Source organism: Heptranchias perlo, chromosome 3, assembly GCF_035084215.1.
Source record: "Heptranchias perlo isolate sHepPer1 chromosome 3, sHepPer1.hap1, whole genome shotgun sequence".
NCBI classification, from domain to species: Eukaryota; Metazoa; Chordata; class Chondrichthyes; order Hexanchiformes; family Hexanchidae; genus Heptranchias; species Heptranchias perlo.
The window spans coordinates 140,177,162-140,196,989 of NC_090327.1; the positions used below are offsets into that span (position 1 = coordinate 140,177,162).

Genomic DNA, 19,828 nt, shown 5'->3' on the forward strand with positions numbered 1-19,828 from the left:
TCTCTCTCTCCACATCTCACTCTCCTGTCTCTCTCACTCTCTCTCTCTTTCTGTGTTTCTCTCTCTGTGTTTCTCTCTCAGTCTCTCTCAATGTCTCTCTCACCATCTCTCTCACTGTCTCTCACCCGCTGTTTCTCTCTAAACCTCTGTCTCTCTCTTTCTTTCTGTATTACAATCTCTCTCTCTATTTTTTTTGCGAATCTCTGCTTGTTTCTCCCTCTCGTCTGTCTCTTCTCTCTCGCTTCACTCTCTCCCTCCCTCTCTTCTCTGTCTCGCTATCTCATTCTCTCCCTCCCCCTCTGTCTCTGTCTCTCTGTCTCTCTTTCCTCTATCTCTCTTTCTCTATGTCTCTGTCCCTCCTCTCTCTCTGTATGTCTCTCTCTCTCTCAGTCTCTCTTTCTCTCTCACTGTCTCGCTGTCTGTCTCTCACCCTCTGCTTCTTTCTTTCTCTCTAAATTTCTGTATTACTATCTCGCTCTCTCTCACTCTCTATCTCTGTGTGTCTCTCTCTTTGTCTCTGTCTCTCTCTCTCCCTCTCTCTCTCCGTCTATGCCTTTTGTCGATCTCCCTCTCTTTTCTCATTCTCTTGTTTCCCTCGCTCCCGCTTTCTCCATCTCGTTGTCTCTCTCTCTCTCCCCCTCTCTCCCCCTCTCTCTCTCCCTCCCCATCTCCCTCTCTATCTCCATATCTCCCTGTCTATGTGGAGTGCATCCATTCTGATCAGGCCCACAGCAATGACTTTGATTATCAGCTTAGCCCATTTAGTTCAAGTTCAGCTGAGCCATTCAGTGCCTCCATTTTGAGCAACAATTCATGTGTCGTCTGCAGAGCAATTTCGGCCTCAATAGGTTAGATTATCAATAAAATATTTAAGATCATTTCAGGGCTCTGTGCTGTTAATATAAAATGTACTTTCCATCCCCTGGGAAGTGTAGGGGATGGAGAATGAAATTGGATTTAGTTCCAGTGTTTGAAACCCTTCCCCTCTTTCTATGATTTCACTAATTTAATAATTAGATTGAGCGGGTATTTCACCGCGTTCTTCAGCTCCTCTCTGAATTTAGTCTGGGTCAGGACATAAATACACGTGTTTGTGCAGGAACTGAGAAGCTGCAGCATCTTTGATGCGTGTTCTATAATATAAATAGGGTCAGAGTAGGAGGAATAACCCTGAGTGCCTGTCACTCGCACATAAATGTAAAAGACAATCTTTGTCAGCCATAACAGTACAAAAGTGCCCGATATACTGAAGAGTAAAATGATGGATTTCTTTCGGTTCTCCATCTCTGGGTCCTTGTGATTTTCTCCATTGCTGCGGCCCCGGAGACCCCTCCGGACTCGGCTGGACACTAAAATACGTCTGACCGTCAGGACATTGAGCAGCAAAATCAGACAGACCGGGACACAAGGGGTTAAAATGAGGTCAAACATCTCAAATGCGGCCCATGCGGGGGAAGCGCGGAAGCTCAGTTTCGGCACACAATACCAGGGAATATTATCAATTATATAGTAAGGTTTAATTGTAAAGCACCAGGGGAGACTCTCTAAACAGCCCAGCACACTCACTGTTCCCAGAACCACAGTCCCCGTTCTCTCGGTACAATATTTAATTTTCAGCTTCTCACAACAAATGGCCACAAATCGATCAAAGGTGAAAACGACTGTGGACCAGACAGAAATCCCCGTGGCTGCAGCACCCAAGAAGTAAATAATAGTGCACACGGGAGTAATGCTCAGGAATGATCCTGGGAGATAAATCGGAATAATCCACCCCAAAATCACACGAACAATAACGACCAGGAGATCGGCCACTGCCATTCCCACCAGGTAGACACTGATACATTTGGAGAGACCGCACTTTCCTCGGGACAGGATCACAATCGCCACCAAGTTAACTGTAAGAGAGAGAAAGGGAAGCAGAGAAATTACTGCTCAGACCTGGAGACAAGGCAGCAGTTTGAGAGGATCTGGGCTGAAATTTCCAGCTTTGTTGCTGCATCGAAGGGCGGAAAGTGATTCATTGACCTGGGCAGTGCTTTCAGGCAGAGAGATGTTTTTAAACACAATGATAAACAATGAATTGGGAGATGGATACAGAAAGTGAATAAAATGAGCACCGGACCCACTGGAAGGGCTGAGTGAGGGATCAGTGCCGGTGGGGAAGGGAGAAGGGGTTTTACACACCTGGAATCCAGCGGATTAAAGCCGGATTTGGGCTCCAGACGGACGGGGAAAGAGATCGAAGATCGGGGTGGTGAGGGGACAGGGGGAGGTGCAGCTGGTTTATTGCTCTGGGTTAAGAGAGCCGACAGGGACTGGAACTAAACGGGAAAAGCAGCTGGAGACCGAGCCAGTGAGTGAGATTGGGAGGAGGACAAGGACAAGGACATGTAGGAGCTGGAGGGGAGTCAGGAGCAGATAGTTTGTGAATTTGGATAAACTGAAGCAAGGGATGAGGATACAGAGGATTCACTGCAGTGGGTGGAATGACTGGGATTCACAGGGAGGGACTGCAAAAGAGTGTTGGAGGGAATCTAATCTACAGGTCCCACTAACACAATCCAACTAATACACTCAACAGTTCATGTCCAGGATTGGTGCCAGGGAACCGCTGTTTTGTATAAAACGTGCTCAATAAATTTACTTTGTACATTCAATTAAAATTAAATTGAAAAGTCTAAATTAAATCAACCTCGTTGTGTACTGAATTCCGCCGAGCTTTAAAAATAGAGTTTCAGAATAATTCACCACGAACAAGAAATTACTGATTCTATTCTGGAAGTAAATTTTAATTATTATTATTGTTAAGTTGCAAAACAAGGAACATTTACAAAAACAGACTGAGGATCTGACAGGATATAAACATGAGGAGTGAGTCCCACAATAAAAACTCCCCCAATCTGAACACATCATAATAAAACCTTCCAATCACATTTTCTATGTTTAATTGTGCTGGAAGTTTCAGCAGTTCATTCTGATGAATTATTCACACCACAGCCTCTCGCTTTCCCTCTCACTCACCCTCTCTATCACTCACTCTACTCTCTTTCTCAAGCCCATTTTCATATCTGATTAAATCCTATCATCCTGCCCCTGCATTCTGTTCACCAGCCCCGTGTCCCACCGATCCTATTCTCAGTCTCAGTTTGTTAAATAGTGAAGCCTCTGTGGAATAGTTTAATTTTTCTACAGATCATCCAAATCTCCACCTGTTCACCTACACTGTTCACTTCATCTACAAATCATGGAATAAACAGAATCAAATGCCTCTTCCAGACAGATCTCACAATCATTGAGATTCCTTCTCCTGTAATTAAAAATAAAGCGAGAGATGGCGGGATTGTTCAATTAACAAAACACCAACATGTTACTTATAATCTACAGATAAATAGAAGAGCTCCTGATTCCAACAGATACAGTGAAAACTGAGACAACATAACATCAAAACTTTTCATTTTACAATGAAGTTCATTGATAGCAAGTGAATTCATCGAGAGTGAAGCAGGGAAGGAGATGTGAAAGAATCATCAGTAAACTCAGTTCAGTTGCCTGATATCAGAAGCGGGGTCAGATACACAGATAATGGAATAATATTTTATCACAGTGATAACCAATAAATACATTGTAATCCCAGTTAAACTGGAGCATGTTATTGGGGAGGGAGGACATTGAGCTGCCTCCTTGTAACACTGAGACCGTGAGCTGTCTCATTATCAATCACTGAAAACACATTGATGAAAATATATTCCAGGACAGGTTAATTCCACAACATGAAACAGATCACAGCTCCTGAAGATCTGATCCGAAATCTTAGCCCAGACACCTGATTCCAATATATTCGGTACAGGGAATAATCCAGTAATATTGCTAGGTTTGTATTTACAGAAGTCGCGACAGATAGAATATAACCTCTAACAGACCAAACGTTTAGAAGTTAAGTAGACACCATTATTCAACAGTACATTCACTGCAGAGAATAATACAGCATCAATGCCAGGGTTGTATATAGAAAGTTAATTACAGATATAATGCAGCTTCTACAAGACAAAAAGAGCAGAGACTTAACACATTCCATCATTGAACTGATGGAACAGAACAGGCCACCGTGTCAAATATGGAGGGAGAAAAATTAATATGCCAATTATGGCAGCAGAGTTAACACTGATTTCCACCAATAACAGCTGAGATAACGGCTTACCTGGAACTCCAAAGGCTACAAGAACAGGAAAATAAATCTCTTCTATCCGATGAATTACTGGATATCCCATTTCTGTTGAAGCAGTGACTTGTGTCGGACTGGGAACCACAGCTCCGGCAGGGACTCTGAGCTGATCCATTCCAACTGGCCCAGATTTATACCGGGGACAAGTCTCCACTGACAAGGTTCTCTCTCTGATCATTGCGATTAGTTACAGTTACTTGAACAAACACATTATATCAGCAGCTTTGACTCAGATGAAAATAATGTGTTGGATACAATCCCGGGATCTCAAAGCCCAGGACATTATCTTAATCAGACCTCGCTCGGGAATAAGGCTGAAATCCGTGATCAGACAGGACTGATCCAACAATACTGAGCGGTTTCATTTACAGTTTCCATTGAATTGAATTGACCATGTTCACTCCTGGAGATTCATTTATAATTTATATGGATTCTCCGCAATGTGGACTGAATTCAGGGACACAAGCAGACCCGTTAAACTCTGTTCCTGCAGTTTCCCAGTTAAAATATGAATTTTGAGTCTCTGACACGGGGACAGTTAAAGGGCAGGTTGAGGATTGCAGACTAGAAATGACTGTAGGTGATATTAGGGGACGGACACTGAACGTCCTCTGACCTTCCTCTCTCCGTTATTTTACTGCAGATGTTTACCCGTTTATTCTACATTCGTTAAAGGCTCCAGTAAAATTGGTCCAATGTCATACCGAGCTCAGCTTCCCTCCATCACAAAGTCAGAAATGGGGATGTTCGCTGATGATTGCACAGTGTTCAGTTCCATTCGCAACCCCTCAAATAATGAAGCAGTCCGAGCCCGCATGCAGCAAGACCTGGACAACATCCAGGCTTGGGCTCATAAGTGGCAAGTAACAATCGCGCCAGATAAGTGCCAGGCAATGACCATCTCCAACAAGAGAGAGTCCAACCACCTCCCCTTGACATTCAACGGCATTACCATCGCCGAATCCCCCACCATAAACATCCTGGGGGTCACCATTGACCAGAAACTTAACTGGACCAGCCATATAAATACTGTGGCTACGAGAGCAGGTCAGAGGCTGGGTATTCTGCGGCGGGTGACTCACCTCCTGACTCCCCAAATCCTTTCCACCATCTACAAGGCACAAGTCAGGAGTGTGATGGAATACTCTCCACTTGCCTGGATGAGTGCAGCTCCAACAACACTCAAGAAGCTTGACACCATCCAAGATAAAGCAGCCCGCTTGATTGGCACCCCATCCACCACCCTAAACATTCACTCCCTTCACCACCGGCGCACAGTGGCTGCAGTGTGTACCATCCACAGGATGCACTGCAGCAACTCGCCAAGGCTTCTTCGACAGCACCTCCCAAACCCGCGACCTCTACCACCTAGAAGGACAAGAGCAGCAGGCACATGGGAACAACACCACCTGCACGTTCCCCTCCAAGTCACACACCATCCCGACTTGGAAATATATCACCGTTCCTTCATTGTCGCTGGGTCAAAATCCTGGAACTCCCTTCCTAACAGCACTGTGGGAGAACCTTCACCACACGGACTGCAGTGGTTCAAGAAGGCAGCTCACCACCACCTTCTCAAGGGCAATTAGGGATGGGCAATAAATGCTGGCCTTGCCAGCGACGCCCACATCCCGTGAACGAAATAAAAAAGCTCATGACCCGATTTGACCTCCATCATAAAGGCCCCGTGATTCCCTCATCCTGCTCCATTCCATCCTCAGCCCATTGCCATTGAAACTCTCATCAATGCCTCTGTCCCCTCCAGACTCCATTCCTCCAATGCACTCCTGACCGGCCACCCAACCTCCACATTCCATAAACGTGGACTGATCCAAAATTCTGTTGTCCGTCTCCAACCAGCAGCAGGTCCTGCTCGGCATAACTGAACCTCACTGGTTCTCAGATCCCCATCGCCTTAAATTTAAAATTATCAACATTGGGTTCAAATTCCTCCATGGACACCTCACCCCATCTCCACACCTACAACAAACCCATTCGTCATCTTCTCATTCATCGGACTCTGGCCTCTTTTGGTGGGACTGCCCTCACTTGGTTCCACTCACCCATCTGATCAGAGCCTGGAGAAGATTCTCCTGCGACCCAACCGTGTTATCTCTTATGTCCCTAAAGGTCCATCGGTGAATGTCCACCATTGGGTGGAGAGTCCACCATCGGAGAGTGTCCACCATCGGAGAGTGTCCACCATTGGAGAGTGTCCACCATCGGAGAGTGTCCACCATCGGAGAGTGTCCATCATCGGAGAGTGTCCACCATTGGGGGGAGTTTCCACCATCGGAGAGTGTCCACCATTGGAGAGTGTCCATCATCGGAGAGTGTCCATCATCGGAGAGTGTCCACCATTGGGGGGAGTTTCCACCATCGGAGAGTGTCCACCATTGGAGAGTGTCCATCATCGGAGAGTGTCCACCATCGGAGAGTGTCCACCATCGGAGAGTGTCCACCATTGGGTGGAGAGTCCACCATCGGAGAGTGTCCACCATCGGAGAGTGTCCATCATTGGAGAGTGTCCACCATTGGAGAGTGTCCACCATTGGAGAGTGTCCACCATTGGAGAGTGTCCACCATTGGAGAGTGTCCACCATCGGAGAGTGTCCACCATTGGGTGGAGAGTCCACCATCGGAGAGTGTCCACCATTGGAGAGTGTCCACCATTGGAGAGTGTCCACCATCGGAGAGTGTCCACCATTGGGTGGAGAGTCCACCATCGGAGAGTGTCCACCATTGGAGAGTGTCCACCATCGGAGAGTGTCCATCATCGGAGAGTGTCCACCATTGGAGAGTGCCCATCATCGGAGAGTGTCCATCATTGGCGAGTGTCCATCATTGGAGAGTGTCCACCATTGGAGAGTGTCCACCATCGGAGAGTGTCCACCATTGGGTGGAGAGTCCACCATCGGAGAGTGTCCACCATTGGAGAGTGTCCACCATTGGAGAGTGTCCACCATCGGAGAGTGTCCACCATTGGGTGGAGAGTCCACCATCGGAGAGTGTCCACCATTGGAGAGTGTCCACCATTGGAGAGTGCCCATCATCGGAGAGTGTCCATCATTGGAGAGTGTCCACCATTGGAGAGTGTCCACCATTGGAGAGTGTCCACCATTGGAGAGTGTCCACCATCGGAGAGTGTCCACCATTGGGTGGAGAGTCCACCATCGGAGAGTGTCCACCATTGGAGAGTGTCCACCATTGGAGAGTGTCCACCATCGGAGAGTGTCCACCATTGGGTGGAGAGTCCACCATCGGAGAGTGTCCACCATTGTAGAGTGTCCACCATCGGAGAGTGTCCATCATTGGAGAGTGTCCACCATTGGAGAGTGTCCACCATTGGAGAGTGTCCATCATTGGAGAGTGTCCACCATTGGAGAGTGTCCACCATCGGAGAGTGTCCATCATTGGAGAGTGTCCACCATTGGAGAGTGTCCATCATCGGAGAGTGTCCACCATCGGAGAGTGTCCACCATCGGAGAGTGTCCACCATTGGAGAGTGTCCACCATTGGAGAGTGCCCATCATCGGAGAGTGTCCACCATCGGAGAGTGTCCACCATTGGGTGGAGAGTCCACCATCGGAGAGTGTCCACCATTGGAGAGTGTCCACCATTGGGTGGAGAGTCCACCATCGGAGAGTGTCCACCATTGGAGAGTGTCCATCATTGGAGAGTGTCCATCATTGGGTGGAGAGTCCACCATCGGAGAGTGTCCACCATTGGAGAGTGTCCACCATTGGAGAGTGTCCACCATCGGAGAGTGTCCATCATCAGAGAGTGTCCATCATTGGGTGGAGAGTCCACCATTGGAGAGTGTCCACCATCGGAGAGTGTCCATCATCGGAGAGTGTCCATCATCGGAGAGTGTCCATCATTGGGTGGAGAGTCCACCATTGGAGAGTGTCCACCATCGGAGAGTGTCCACCATTGGAGAGTGTCCACCATTGGAGAGTGTCCACCATCGGAGAGTGTCCATCATCGGAGAGTGTCCACCATCGGAGAGTGTCCACCATTGGGTGGAGAGTCCACCATCGGAGAGTGTCCACCATTGGAGAGTGCCCATCATCGGAGAGTGTCCATCATTGAAGAGTGTCCACCATTGGGGGGAGTTTCCACCATCGGAGAGTGTCCACCATTGGAGAGTATCCACCATTGGAGAGTGTCCACCATTGGAGAGTGTCCACCATTGGGGGGAGTGTCCACCATCGGAGAGTGTCCACCATTGGAGAGTGTCCACCATTGGAGAGTGTCCACCATTGGGGGGAGTGTCCACCATTGGAGAGTGTCCACCATTGGAGAGTGTCCACCATCGGAGAGTGTCCACCATTGGAGAGTGTCCATCATCGGAGAGTGTCCATCATCGGAGAGTGTCCATCATCGGAGAGTGTCCACCATTGGAGAGTGTCCACAATTATGGGGAGTATCCACCATCGGAGAGTGTCCACCATTGGAGAGTGTCCATCATCGGAGAGTGTCCACAATTATGGGGAGTTTCCACCATTGGAGAGTGTCCATCATCGGAGAGTGTCCACCATTGGAGAGTGTCCATCATCGGAGAGTGTCCACCATCGGAGAGTGTCCACCATCGGAGAGTGTCCATCATCGGAGATGTCCACAATTATGGGGAGTATCCACCATTGGAGAGTGTCCATCATTGGGGGGAGTTTCCACCATCGGAGAGTGTCCACCATTGGAAGGAGTGTTCACTATCGGAGAGTGTTCACCATCGGGTGGAGAGTCCACCATCGGGGTAGTTTCCACCATCGGAGAGTGTCCACCATTGAGGGGAGTGTCCACCATTGGGGCGAGTGTCCACCACCGGGGGCATTTCCACCATCGAGGGGAGTGTCCACCATCGGAGAGTGTCCACCATTGAGGGGAGTGTCCACCATTGAGGGGAGTGTCCACCATTGGGGCGAGTGTCCACCACCGGGGGCATTTCCACCATCGAGGGGAGTGTCCACCATCGGGGGAACCAGAAAGGCGTGGGCTACACATTGAAATTACAATATCGGTGGGAGGTGTCGGCTGATTGGGGGTCCTGTCAGCCACCTGAGCTTGTTGGGCCTGAATCAGATGTGGTCATGCTCCAAAAAGTTATTATTTTAACCTGCCAACCGCCGCCAATCCACTCGTTCTATAGGGAAAAAATTACCCCCATTCTCTCCCCGTCTCATTCTCTCTGTCTCTCTCTCTCTCACATACTATCGGCGTATTGTAGATGTACAGGAGCTGACACTGAGACACACACGGGCTGTACAGTACCAGTCAGGAATGAATCATTCCCTTTTACTCGCTGTATACTGTACATGTACAGGAACTGACACTGAGACACAGGAACCGTACAGTATCAGTCAGGAGTGAATCGTTCCCTGTCGGACTGTCCAACAACAGGGAGAGTATCTACCATCGGGGAGTATTCACCACCGGTGAGTATCCACCATTGGGAAGAGTGTCCATCATTGGTGGGAGTGTCCACCAACGGGAAGTGTCTACCATCGGGGGAAGTGCCCACCAATGAATATTGTCCACCATTGGGAAGTGTCCGCCAGCGGGGAATGTCCACCAAAGGTGGGAGTGTCCAACAACGGGGAATGTCCACCATCGGGGGGAGTGCCCACCAATGGGATTGTCCACCAAAGGTGGGTGTGTCCACCAACAGCGAATGTCCACCATCGGAGGGAGTGCCCACCAACGGGGATTGTCCAGCATCGGGGAATGTCCACCAGCGGGGAGTGACCAACATTGGGGAGGACTGTCCACCATCGGAAGGAGTGTCCACCATCGGGGGGATGGTCCATCATTGGGGCGACTGACCACCATCGGAGGGAGTGTCCACCATCGGGGGAGTGTCCACTATTGGGAGAGTATGCACTATCGGGGTGTGTGATCATCATGGGAAAGGAATCCAGTATTGAGGAGAGTGTCCCCCATCGGGGGGAGTGTCCACCATAGGGGGGAGTGTCCACTACCGGGTGAATGTCCACCATCAGGTGGAGTGTCCACTATCGGGGGAGTGTCCTCCATCGGGGGGAGTGTCCACCATCGGGAACGACCACGATCGGGGCGACTGATCACCATTGGGGTGGGGGGGATGGGTGTGTGCCACTATCGTGGGGAGTGTCCTCCATCGGAGGGAGTGTCCACCATCGGAGGGAATCTCCACCATCGGGGGGGGCGTGTCCACCATCAGGGAGAGTGTCCACCATCGGGGAGTGACCAACATCAGGATGACTGACCACCATTAGGGGATACTACAACAGCGAGAGGATGTCAAGCATCGGGGCGAATGTCCATCACTGGTTAGTGTCCGACATTGGGGAGTGTCCGCCATCGAGGGGAGTGTCCACCATCGAGGGGAGTGTACACGATCCGGGGAACCAGTAAGGGGTGGTCCCGCAATGAGGGTACAGTATCGGTGGGCAGTGTCGGCCGTTCGGGGGTCTTGTCAGCCTGCTGAGTTTGTTGGGCCTTAATGAAACACTCCTGATCCTCCAGCCCACAAGCAGTGCAATAAAGGCCCTCACTCGCCTCATGGATCCCGCCCTTCCTGCCTGCTTTCACCTGACGTGAATCTAAAGCAATGGGAAACCCAGACACGAAGGATGAGAATCATGTTACTTTTGCAATACACATAAACTTAAGAGTCCAGCACAATCTGTAACCTCATGGCCAGGCATATTCCTCACTCTACCATTACCAACAAGCCAGGGGGTCAATCCTGATTCAATGAGGAGTTTAGAAGAGCACGCCAGGAGCAGCACCAGGCGTACCTAAAAATGAGGTGCCAATCTGGTGAAGCTACAACTCAGGACTACATGCATGCTAAACAGCGGAATCAATATGCTATAGACAGAGCTAAGTGATTCCACAACCAACGGATCAGATCAGAGCTCTGCAGTCCTGCCACATCCAGTCGTGAATGGTGGTGGACAATTAAACAACTAACGGGAGGAGGAGGCTCTGTAAACATCCCCATCCTCAATGATGGCGGAGTCCAGCACATGAGTGGATAGGACAAGGCTGAAGCGTTTGCTACCATCTTCAGCCAGAAGTGCCGAGTGGTTGATCCATCTCGGCCTCCTCCCGATATCCCCACCATTAATGAAGCCAGTCTTCAGCCAATTTGATTCACTCCACGTGATATCAAGAAACGGCTGAGTGGACTGGATACGGCTTTGGGCCCCAGAAACATCCAGGCTGTAGTTCTGAAAAGTTGTGCTCCAGAACTAGCCACGCCTCTAGCCAAACTGTTCCAGTACAGCTACAACACTGGCATCTACCCAACAATGTGGAAAATTGCCCAGGTATGCCCTGTCCACAAAAGCAGGACAAATCCAATCCAGTCAATTACCGCCCCATCAGTCTATTCTCAATCATCAGCAAAGTGATGGAAGGTGTCGTTGACAGTGCTATCAAGTGGCACTTACTCGCCAATAACCTGCTCACCGATGCTCAGTTTGGGTTCCGTCAGGACCACTCGGCTCCAGGCCTCATTACAGCCTTGGTCCAAACATGGACAAAAGAGCTGAATTCCAGAGGTGAGGTGAGAGTGACTGCCCTTGACATCAAGGCAGCATTTGACCGAGTGTGGCACCAAGGAGCCCTCGTAAAATTGAAGTCAATGGGAATCCAGGGAAAAACTCTCCATTGGCTGGAATCGTACCGAATACAAAGTAAGGTGGTAATCGTTGTTGGAGGCCAATCATCACAGCCCCAGGACATTGCTGAAGGATTCCTGAGGGCAGTCTCCTAAGCCTGCCTTCAGCTGCTTCATCAATGACCTTTCCTCCATCATAAGGTCGGAAATGTGGATGTTCGCTGATGATTGCAGTGTTCAGTTCCATTCGCAACCCCTCAGATATTGAAGCAGTCTGTGCCTGCATGCAGCAAGTCCTGAACAACATCCAGGCTTGAGCTGATAAGTGGCAAGTAACATTCGTATCAGACAATTGCCAGGCAATGACTATCTCCAACAAGAGAGAGTCTAAGAACCTCCCCTTGGCATTCAATAGCATTATCATTGCTGAATCCCCCACCAACAATGGTGGTCAACATTGACCGGAAACTTAACTGGACCAGCCATATAAATACTATGGCTACAAGAGCAGGTCAGTGGTTGGGTATTCTGTGACGAGTGACTCAGCTCCTGACTCTCCAAATACTTTCCAACATTTACAAGGCACAAGTCAGAATTGTGATGGAATACTCTCCACTTACCTGGATGAGTGCAGTTCCAACATCACTCAAGAAGCTCAACACCATCCAGGACAAAGCAGCCCGCTTGATTGACACCCCATCCATTACCCTAAACATTCAGTCCCTTCACCAACAGCGCACTGTGGCCGCAGTGGGTAACATTCACAGGATACACTGCAGCAACTCGCCAAGGCTTCTCTGACTGCACCACCCAAAACCTGCGATCTCTATCTCCTAAATCGACAAGGGCAGCAGGCACTTGGGAACGACACCACCTGCACGTTCCCCTCCAAGTCACACATCATCCCAACTTGGAAATATACCGCCGTTCCTTCAACGTCGCTGGGTCAAAATCCTGGAACTCCCTTCCTAACAGCACTGTGGGAGAACCCTCACCACACAGACTGCAGCGGTTCAAGAAGGCGGCTCACCACCACCTTCTCAAGGGCAATTAGGGATGGGCAATAAATGCCGGCATTTCCTGCGACGCCCACATCCCATGAACGAATAAAAAAAGTGCATCACTATTTCAATGAGGTAGATTATCCCTTTAATTATCGGCTTTATTTCGGGGTGGGACATCCGGGTGTCTGTTGTTTGTGCACAAACGCACCTGGGTCAAACGCAGAAGTGAGCGGGTTGGAGCCGAGATGCGGTCCTGATCCAAACAGTTATTATGTTAACCTCCTAATCGCCCCCAATGCACTTGTTCTTGGGGGATAAATTACCCCCATTCTCTCTCCGTCTCATTCTCTTTCTCTCTCTCACACACATTCTATCATTGTATTTTAGACGTACAGGAGCTGACACTGAAACGCACACCGGAAGTACTGTACCAGACGGGAGTGAATCGTTCCCTTTTACCCGCTGTATACTGTACATGTACAGGAACTGACACTGAGACACACACGGACCGTACAGTACCAGTCAGGAGTGAAATGTTCCCTGTCGGACTGTCCACCAACAGGGAGAGTATCCACCATCGGGAGTATTCACCACCGGTGAGTGTCCACCATTGGGAGGAATGTCCACCATTGGTGGGAATGTCCACCAATGAGAAATGTCCACCATCGGGGGGAGTGTCCACCAACAGTAAATGTCCACCATCAGTGGGAGTGTCCAACAACGGGGAATGTCCACCATCGGGGGGAGTGCCCACCAACGGGGATCGTCCACCATCGGGGGGAGTGTCCACCAACAGTAAATGTCCACCATCAGTGGGAGTGTCCAACAACGGGGAATGTCCACCATCGGGGGGAATGCCCACCAACGGGGATCGTCCACCATCGGAGGGAATGTCCAATAACGGGGAATGTCCACCATCAGTGGGAGTGTCCAACAACGGGGAATGTCCACCATCGGGGGGAATGCCCACCAACGGGGATTGTCCACCATCGGGGGGAGTGTCCAACAACAGGGAGAGTATCCACCATCAGGAGTATTCACCACCGGTGAGTGTCCACCATCGGGGGGAATGTCCACCAACAGGAAATGTCCACCATCGGGGGAAGTGCCCACCAACGGGGATCGTCCACCATCGGGAAGTGTCGGCTAGCGGGGAGAGTGTCCACCAACAGGAAATGTCCACCATCGGAGGGAGTGTCCAATAACGGGGAATGTCCACCATCGGGGGGAATGTCCACCATCGGTGGGAGTGTCCAATAACGGGGAATGTCCACCATCGGGGGGAATGTCCACCATCGGTGGGAGTGTCCAATAACGGGGAATGTCCACCATCGGTGGGAGTGTCCAATAACGGGGAATGTCCACCATCGGTGGGAGTGTCCAATAACGGGGAATGTCCACCATCGGTGGGAGTGTCCAATAACGGGGAATGTCCACCATCGGTGGGAATGTCCAATAACGGGGAATGTCCACCATCGGTGGGAGTGTCCAATAACGGGGAATGTCCACCATCGGTGGGAATGTCCAATAACGGGGAATGTCCACCATCGGGGGGAATGTCCACCATCGGTGGGAGTGTCCAATAACGGGGAATGTCCACCATCGGGGGGAATGTCCAATAACGGGGAATGTCCACCATCGGTGGGAGTGTCCAATAACGGGGAATGTCCACCATCGGGGGGAATGTCCACCATCGGGGGGAATGTCCAATAACGGGGAATGTCCACCATCGGGGGGAATGTCCAATAACGGGGAATGTCCACCATCGGAGGGAGTGTCCAATAACGGGGAATGTCCACCATCGGGGGGAATGCCCACCAACGGGGATTGTCCACCATCGGGGGGAGTGTCCAACAACAGGGAGAGTATCCACCATCAGGAGTATTCACCACCGGTGAGTGTCCACCATCGGGGGGAATGTCCACCAACAGGAAATGTCCACCATCGGGGGAAGTGCCCACCAACGGGGATCGTCCACCATCGGGAAGTGTCGGCCATCGGGGAGAGTGTCCACCAACAGGAAATGTCCACCATCGGGGGAAGTGCCCACCAACGGGGATCGTCCACCATCGGGAAGTGTCGGCTAGCGGGGAGAGTGTCCACCAACAGGAAATGTCCACCATCGGAGGGAGTGTCCAATAACGGGGAATGTCCACCATCGGGGGGAATGTCCACCATCGGTGGGAGTGTCCAATAACGGGAAATGTCCACCATCGGGGGGAATGTCCACCATCGGTGGGAGTGTCCAATAACGGGGAATGTCCACCATCGGTGGGAGTGTCCAATAACGGGGAATGTCCACCATCGGTGGGAGTGTCCAATAACGGGGAATGTCCACCATCGGTGGGAGTGTCCAATAACGGGGAATGTCCACCATCGGTGGGAATGTCCAATAACGGGGAATGTCCACCATCGGTGGGAGTGTCCAATAACGGGGAATGTCCACCATCGGTGGGAATGTCCAATAACGGGGAATGTCCACCATCGGGGGGAATGTCCACCATCGGTGGGAGTGTCCAATAACGGGGAATGTCCACCATCGGGGGGAATGTCCAATAACGGGGAATGTCCACCATCGGTGGGAGTGTCCAATAACGGGGAATGTCCACCATCGGGGGGAATGTCCACCATCGGGGGGAATGTCCAATAACGGGGAATGTCCACCATCGGGGGGAATGTCCAATAACGGGGAATGTCCACCATCGGAGGGAGTGTCCAAGAACGGGGAATGTCCACCATCGGGGGGAATGTCCAGTAACGGGGAATGTCCACCATTGGGGGGAATGTCCAATAACGGGGAATGTCCACCATCGGTGGGAGTGTCCAATAACGGGGAATGTCCACCATCGGGGGGAATGTCCACCATCGGGGGGAATGTCCAATAACGGGGAATGTCCACCATCGGGGGGAATGTCCAATAACGGGGAATGTCCACCATCGGAGGGAGTGTCCAATAACGGGGAATGTCCACCATCGGGGGGAATGTCCAGTAACGGGGAATGTCCACCATCGGGGGGAATGTCCAGTAACGGGGAATGTCCACCATCGGTGGGAGTGTCCAATAACGGGGAATGTCCACCATCGGGGGGAATGTCCAGTAACGGGGAATGTCCACCATCGGGGGGAGTGTCCAATAACGGGGAATGTCCACCATCGGGGGGAATGTCCAGTAACGGGGAATGTCCACCATCGGTGGGAGTGTCCAATAACGGGGAATGTCCACCATCGGGGGGAATGTCCACCATCGGTGGGAGTGTCCAATAACGGGGAATGTCCACCATCGGGGGGAATGTCCACCAACAGGAAATGTCCACCATCGGGGAGTGACCAACCTCGGGACGACTGACCACCATAGGGGAGAGTGTCCACCATCGTGGGGAGGTTTCCCCATCGGGGAGAGTGTCCACCATCGGGCAGTGCCCACCATCGGGGAGTGCCCACCATCGGGGAGTGACCAACATCAGGGCGACTGACCACCATTAGGGGGATACTACAACATCGAGAGGATTGTCAAGCATCGGGGCGAATGTCCATCATTGGGTAGTGTCCGACATTGGGGATTGTCCGCCATCGAGGGGAGTGTCCACCATCGAGGCGAGTGTACACAATACAGGGAACCAATAAGGGATGGGTCCCGCAATGAGGGTACAGTATCGGGGGGCAGTGTCGGCCGATTGGGGGTCCTGACAACCTGCTGAATTTGCTGGGCCTTAATGAAACACTCCCTCATCGTTCTCTTTTACTCACGGTGTATGTAGATGTACAGGAGCTGACACTGAGACCCACATGGGCCGTACAGTACAGAGAGGGAGATATAGACTGAGATAAACATTTGTTTAAATCTAAAGCCAGTGATTTTGATTCAGGCGCAGGCCTCAATTTTGTGTTTATTCAGTACCACCATTTTGTATTGTCACAGCACTGGAACATTTATTATATAATGCCATTCCTCACTGGAAAAGAGACACACTGTCCACACATGAGGGAGTGTCAACCATCGGGCGGAGTTCCACAATGTGGGTATATCCACCATCGTGGTGGGTGGGGGGATCCACCATCGGGGTGAGTATCCTTCATCGGGGGGAGTGTCCATTATCTGGAGGAGTGTCCACCATCGGAGAGAATATCCACCAACGTGGGGATTGACCATCATCAGGGGGAGTGTCCACTATCGGGGAGACTGTCCACCATCGTAGAGAGTGTCCACCATCGGGTGAGTGACCACCATCGGGTGAGTGACCACCATCGGGGGGAGTGATCACCATCGAGTGGAGTGAACATCATCGGGGGGAGTTGTCCACCATGGAGGAGGGCACGAAGAGTCTGTGAAGGGATATAGACCAGTTAAGTGAGTGGGCAAGAACGTGGCAGATGGAGTATAATGTGGGGAAATATGAAGTTATTCACTTCGGTAGGAAAAATAGAAAAACAGAATATTTTTTAAATGGTGAAAAAACTATTAAATTATACTCTATGGTTAAAGGGGCCTGATAGGGAGCAGTCCTTAGACCTGAAATACACTTCAAATACCTGTGCAGTGAGACAGGGAGTCGAAAGATATTGATATATACACACACACATCACCCCGCAATGCACTTTAAGTACCTGTGCAGTGAGGCAGGTACAGAGTTTAAAGGTGCAGAAATGCAAACTCATCTTCCTACAATAAACTTTAAATATTTGTGCTGTTAGACCAAGAGTTTAAAGGTACAGAGACACGAACGATGTAGACATAGAAATACGGCAGGGGGACTGTGATATACTCGAACATATTAACATCGAGCGGGAGGAGGTATTGGCGGTTTTAGCAGGCCTAAAAATGGATAAATCCCCAGGCCCGGACGAAATGTATCCCAGCCTACTGTGTGAGGCAAAGGAGGAGATTGCGGGGGCTCTGACACATATATTCAGAACCTCTCTGGCCACAGGGGATGTGCCAGAGGACTGGAGAACCGCTAATGTAATACCATTATTCAAGAAGGGGAGTAGGGAAAAACCGGGGAACTACAGGCCAGTGAGCCTAACATCAGTGGTAGGAAAATTATTGGAAAAAATTCTGAAGGACAAAATTAGTCTCCACTTGGAGAAGCAAGGATTAATCAGGGATAGTCAACATGGCTTTGTCAAGGGAAGATCATGTCTGACTAATTTGATTGAATTTTTTGAGGGGGTGACTAGGCGTGTGGATGAGGGTAACGCAGTGGATGTGGTATACATGGATTTCAGTAAGGCCTTCGATAAAGTCCCCCACAGGAGACTGGTCAAGAAGGTACGAGCCCATGGAATCCAGGGTGCCTTGGCACTTTGGATACAAAACTGGCTTAGTGGCAGAAGTAAACAATTTTACAACACCAAGTTATAGTCCAGCAATTTTATTTTAAATTCACAAGCTTTCGGAGATTTTCTCCTTCCTCAGGCAAATGTTTCAAGATCTCCTTGAAGCCTACGCATTTATACATATTGAACAATACATGGTGTTTACAGACTGCCCCTGCAACTGCCCGTTGCCAAGGCAATCACCGTGTTCAGACAGAGAGGTGTTACCTGCAGAACCTCCGAATACACATTCAACAAAAAAACAAACAGGGGCAGAGGGTGATGGCCGAAGGTTGTTTTTGTGACTGGAAGCCTGTGGCCAGTGGGGTACCACAGGGATCGGTGCTGGGTCCCTTGCTGTTTGTGGTCTACATTAATGACTTGGATATGAATGTAAAAGGTATGATCAGTAAGTTCGCTGATGATACAAAGATTGGTAGGGTGGTAAATAGCGAGGAGGATAGCCTCAGTCTGCAGGACGATATAGATGGGTTGGTCAGATGGGCGGAACAGTGGCAAATGGAATTTAACCCGGAAAAGTGCGAGGTGATGCACTTTGGAGGGACTAACAAGGCAAGGGAATACACATTGAATGGGAGGACCCTAGGCAAGACAGAGGGTCAGAGGGATCTTGGTGTGCAAGTTCACAGATCCCTGAAGGCGGCGGAACAGGTAGATAAGGTGGTAAAGAAGGCATATGGGATACTTGCCTTTATTAGCCGAGGCATAGAATATAAGAGCAAGGAGGTTATGATGGAGCTGTATAAAACACTGGTTAGGCCACAGCTGGAGTACTGTGTGCAGTTCTGGTCGCCACACTACAGGAAGGATGTGATCGCTTTGGAGAGGGTGCAGAGGAGATTCACCAGGATGTTACCAGGGCTGGAGCGCTTCAGCTATGAGGAGAGACTGGGAAGATTGGGTTTGTTTTCCTTGGAGCAGAGGAGGCTGAGGGGGGACATGATTGAGGTGTACAAAATTATGAGGGGCACAGATAGGATGGATACTAAGGAGCTCTTTCCCTTCATTGAGGGTACTATAACAAGGGGACATAGATTCAAGGTAAAAGGCGGGAGGTTTAGAGGGGATTTGAGAAAGAACTTTTTCACCCAGAGGGTGGTTGGAGTCTGGAACTCACTGCCTGAAAGGGTTGTGGAGGCAGGAACCCTCACAACATTCAAGAAGCATTTGGATGAGCACTTGAAATGCCATAGCATACAAGGCTACGGACCAAATGCTGGAATATGGGATTAGAGTAGACAGGGCTTGATGGCCGGCGCGGACACGATGGGCCGAAGGGCCTCTATCCGTGCTGTATAACTCTATGACTCTATGACTCTATGACACACACACTGTCCTACAATGCACTTTAAATACCAGTGCAGTGAGACAAAGAGCTTAAAGCTACAGCGACATGAACACGTCATCCAACAATACACTTTAAATACCTGTGCAGTGAGACGGAGGGTTCAAAGCTGCAGAGACACACATACACCGTTCTACAATACATTTTGAATACCTGTATCGTAAGACAGAGAGTTTTAAGTTACAGAGACAAGCGCACTGAGTCGTACAAGACGTTTTAAGTAACTGTGCAGTGAGCAAGAGAGTTTAAATGTACAGAAGCATCAACGACATTTTTGCAGTCACCATCCCAGGAGCAAGCGAGAGCGTTTGTCA

At 50.1% G+C, this 19,828-nt stretch overlaps 1 protein-coding gene across 1 annotated transcript; it reads right to left on the reverse strand.

Annotated features, from left to right (window-relative positions):
- Positions 1–990: 990 nt before the first annotated feature.
- Positions 991–1,818, reverse strand: LOC137308975 (probable G-protein coupled receptor 139). Its single transcript, XM_067977370.1, has one exon. The coding sequence runs from the start codon at positions 1,816–1,818 to the stop codon at positions 991–993; it is 828 nt and encodes a 275-aa protein (XP_067833471.1).
- Between the last annotated feature and the right edge of the window lie 18,010 nt (positions 1,819–19,828).

Coding starts and splice junctions, on each gene's coding strand:
- LOC137308975 (XM_067977370.1), bottom strand. CDS start 1,818: ATGGCAGTGGCCGATCTCCTGGTCGTTATTGTTCGTGTGATTTTGGGG.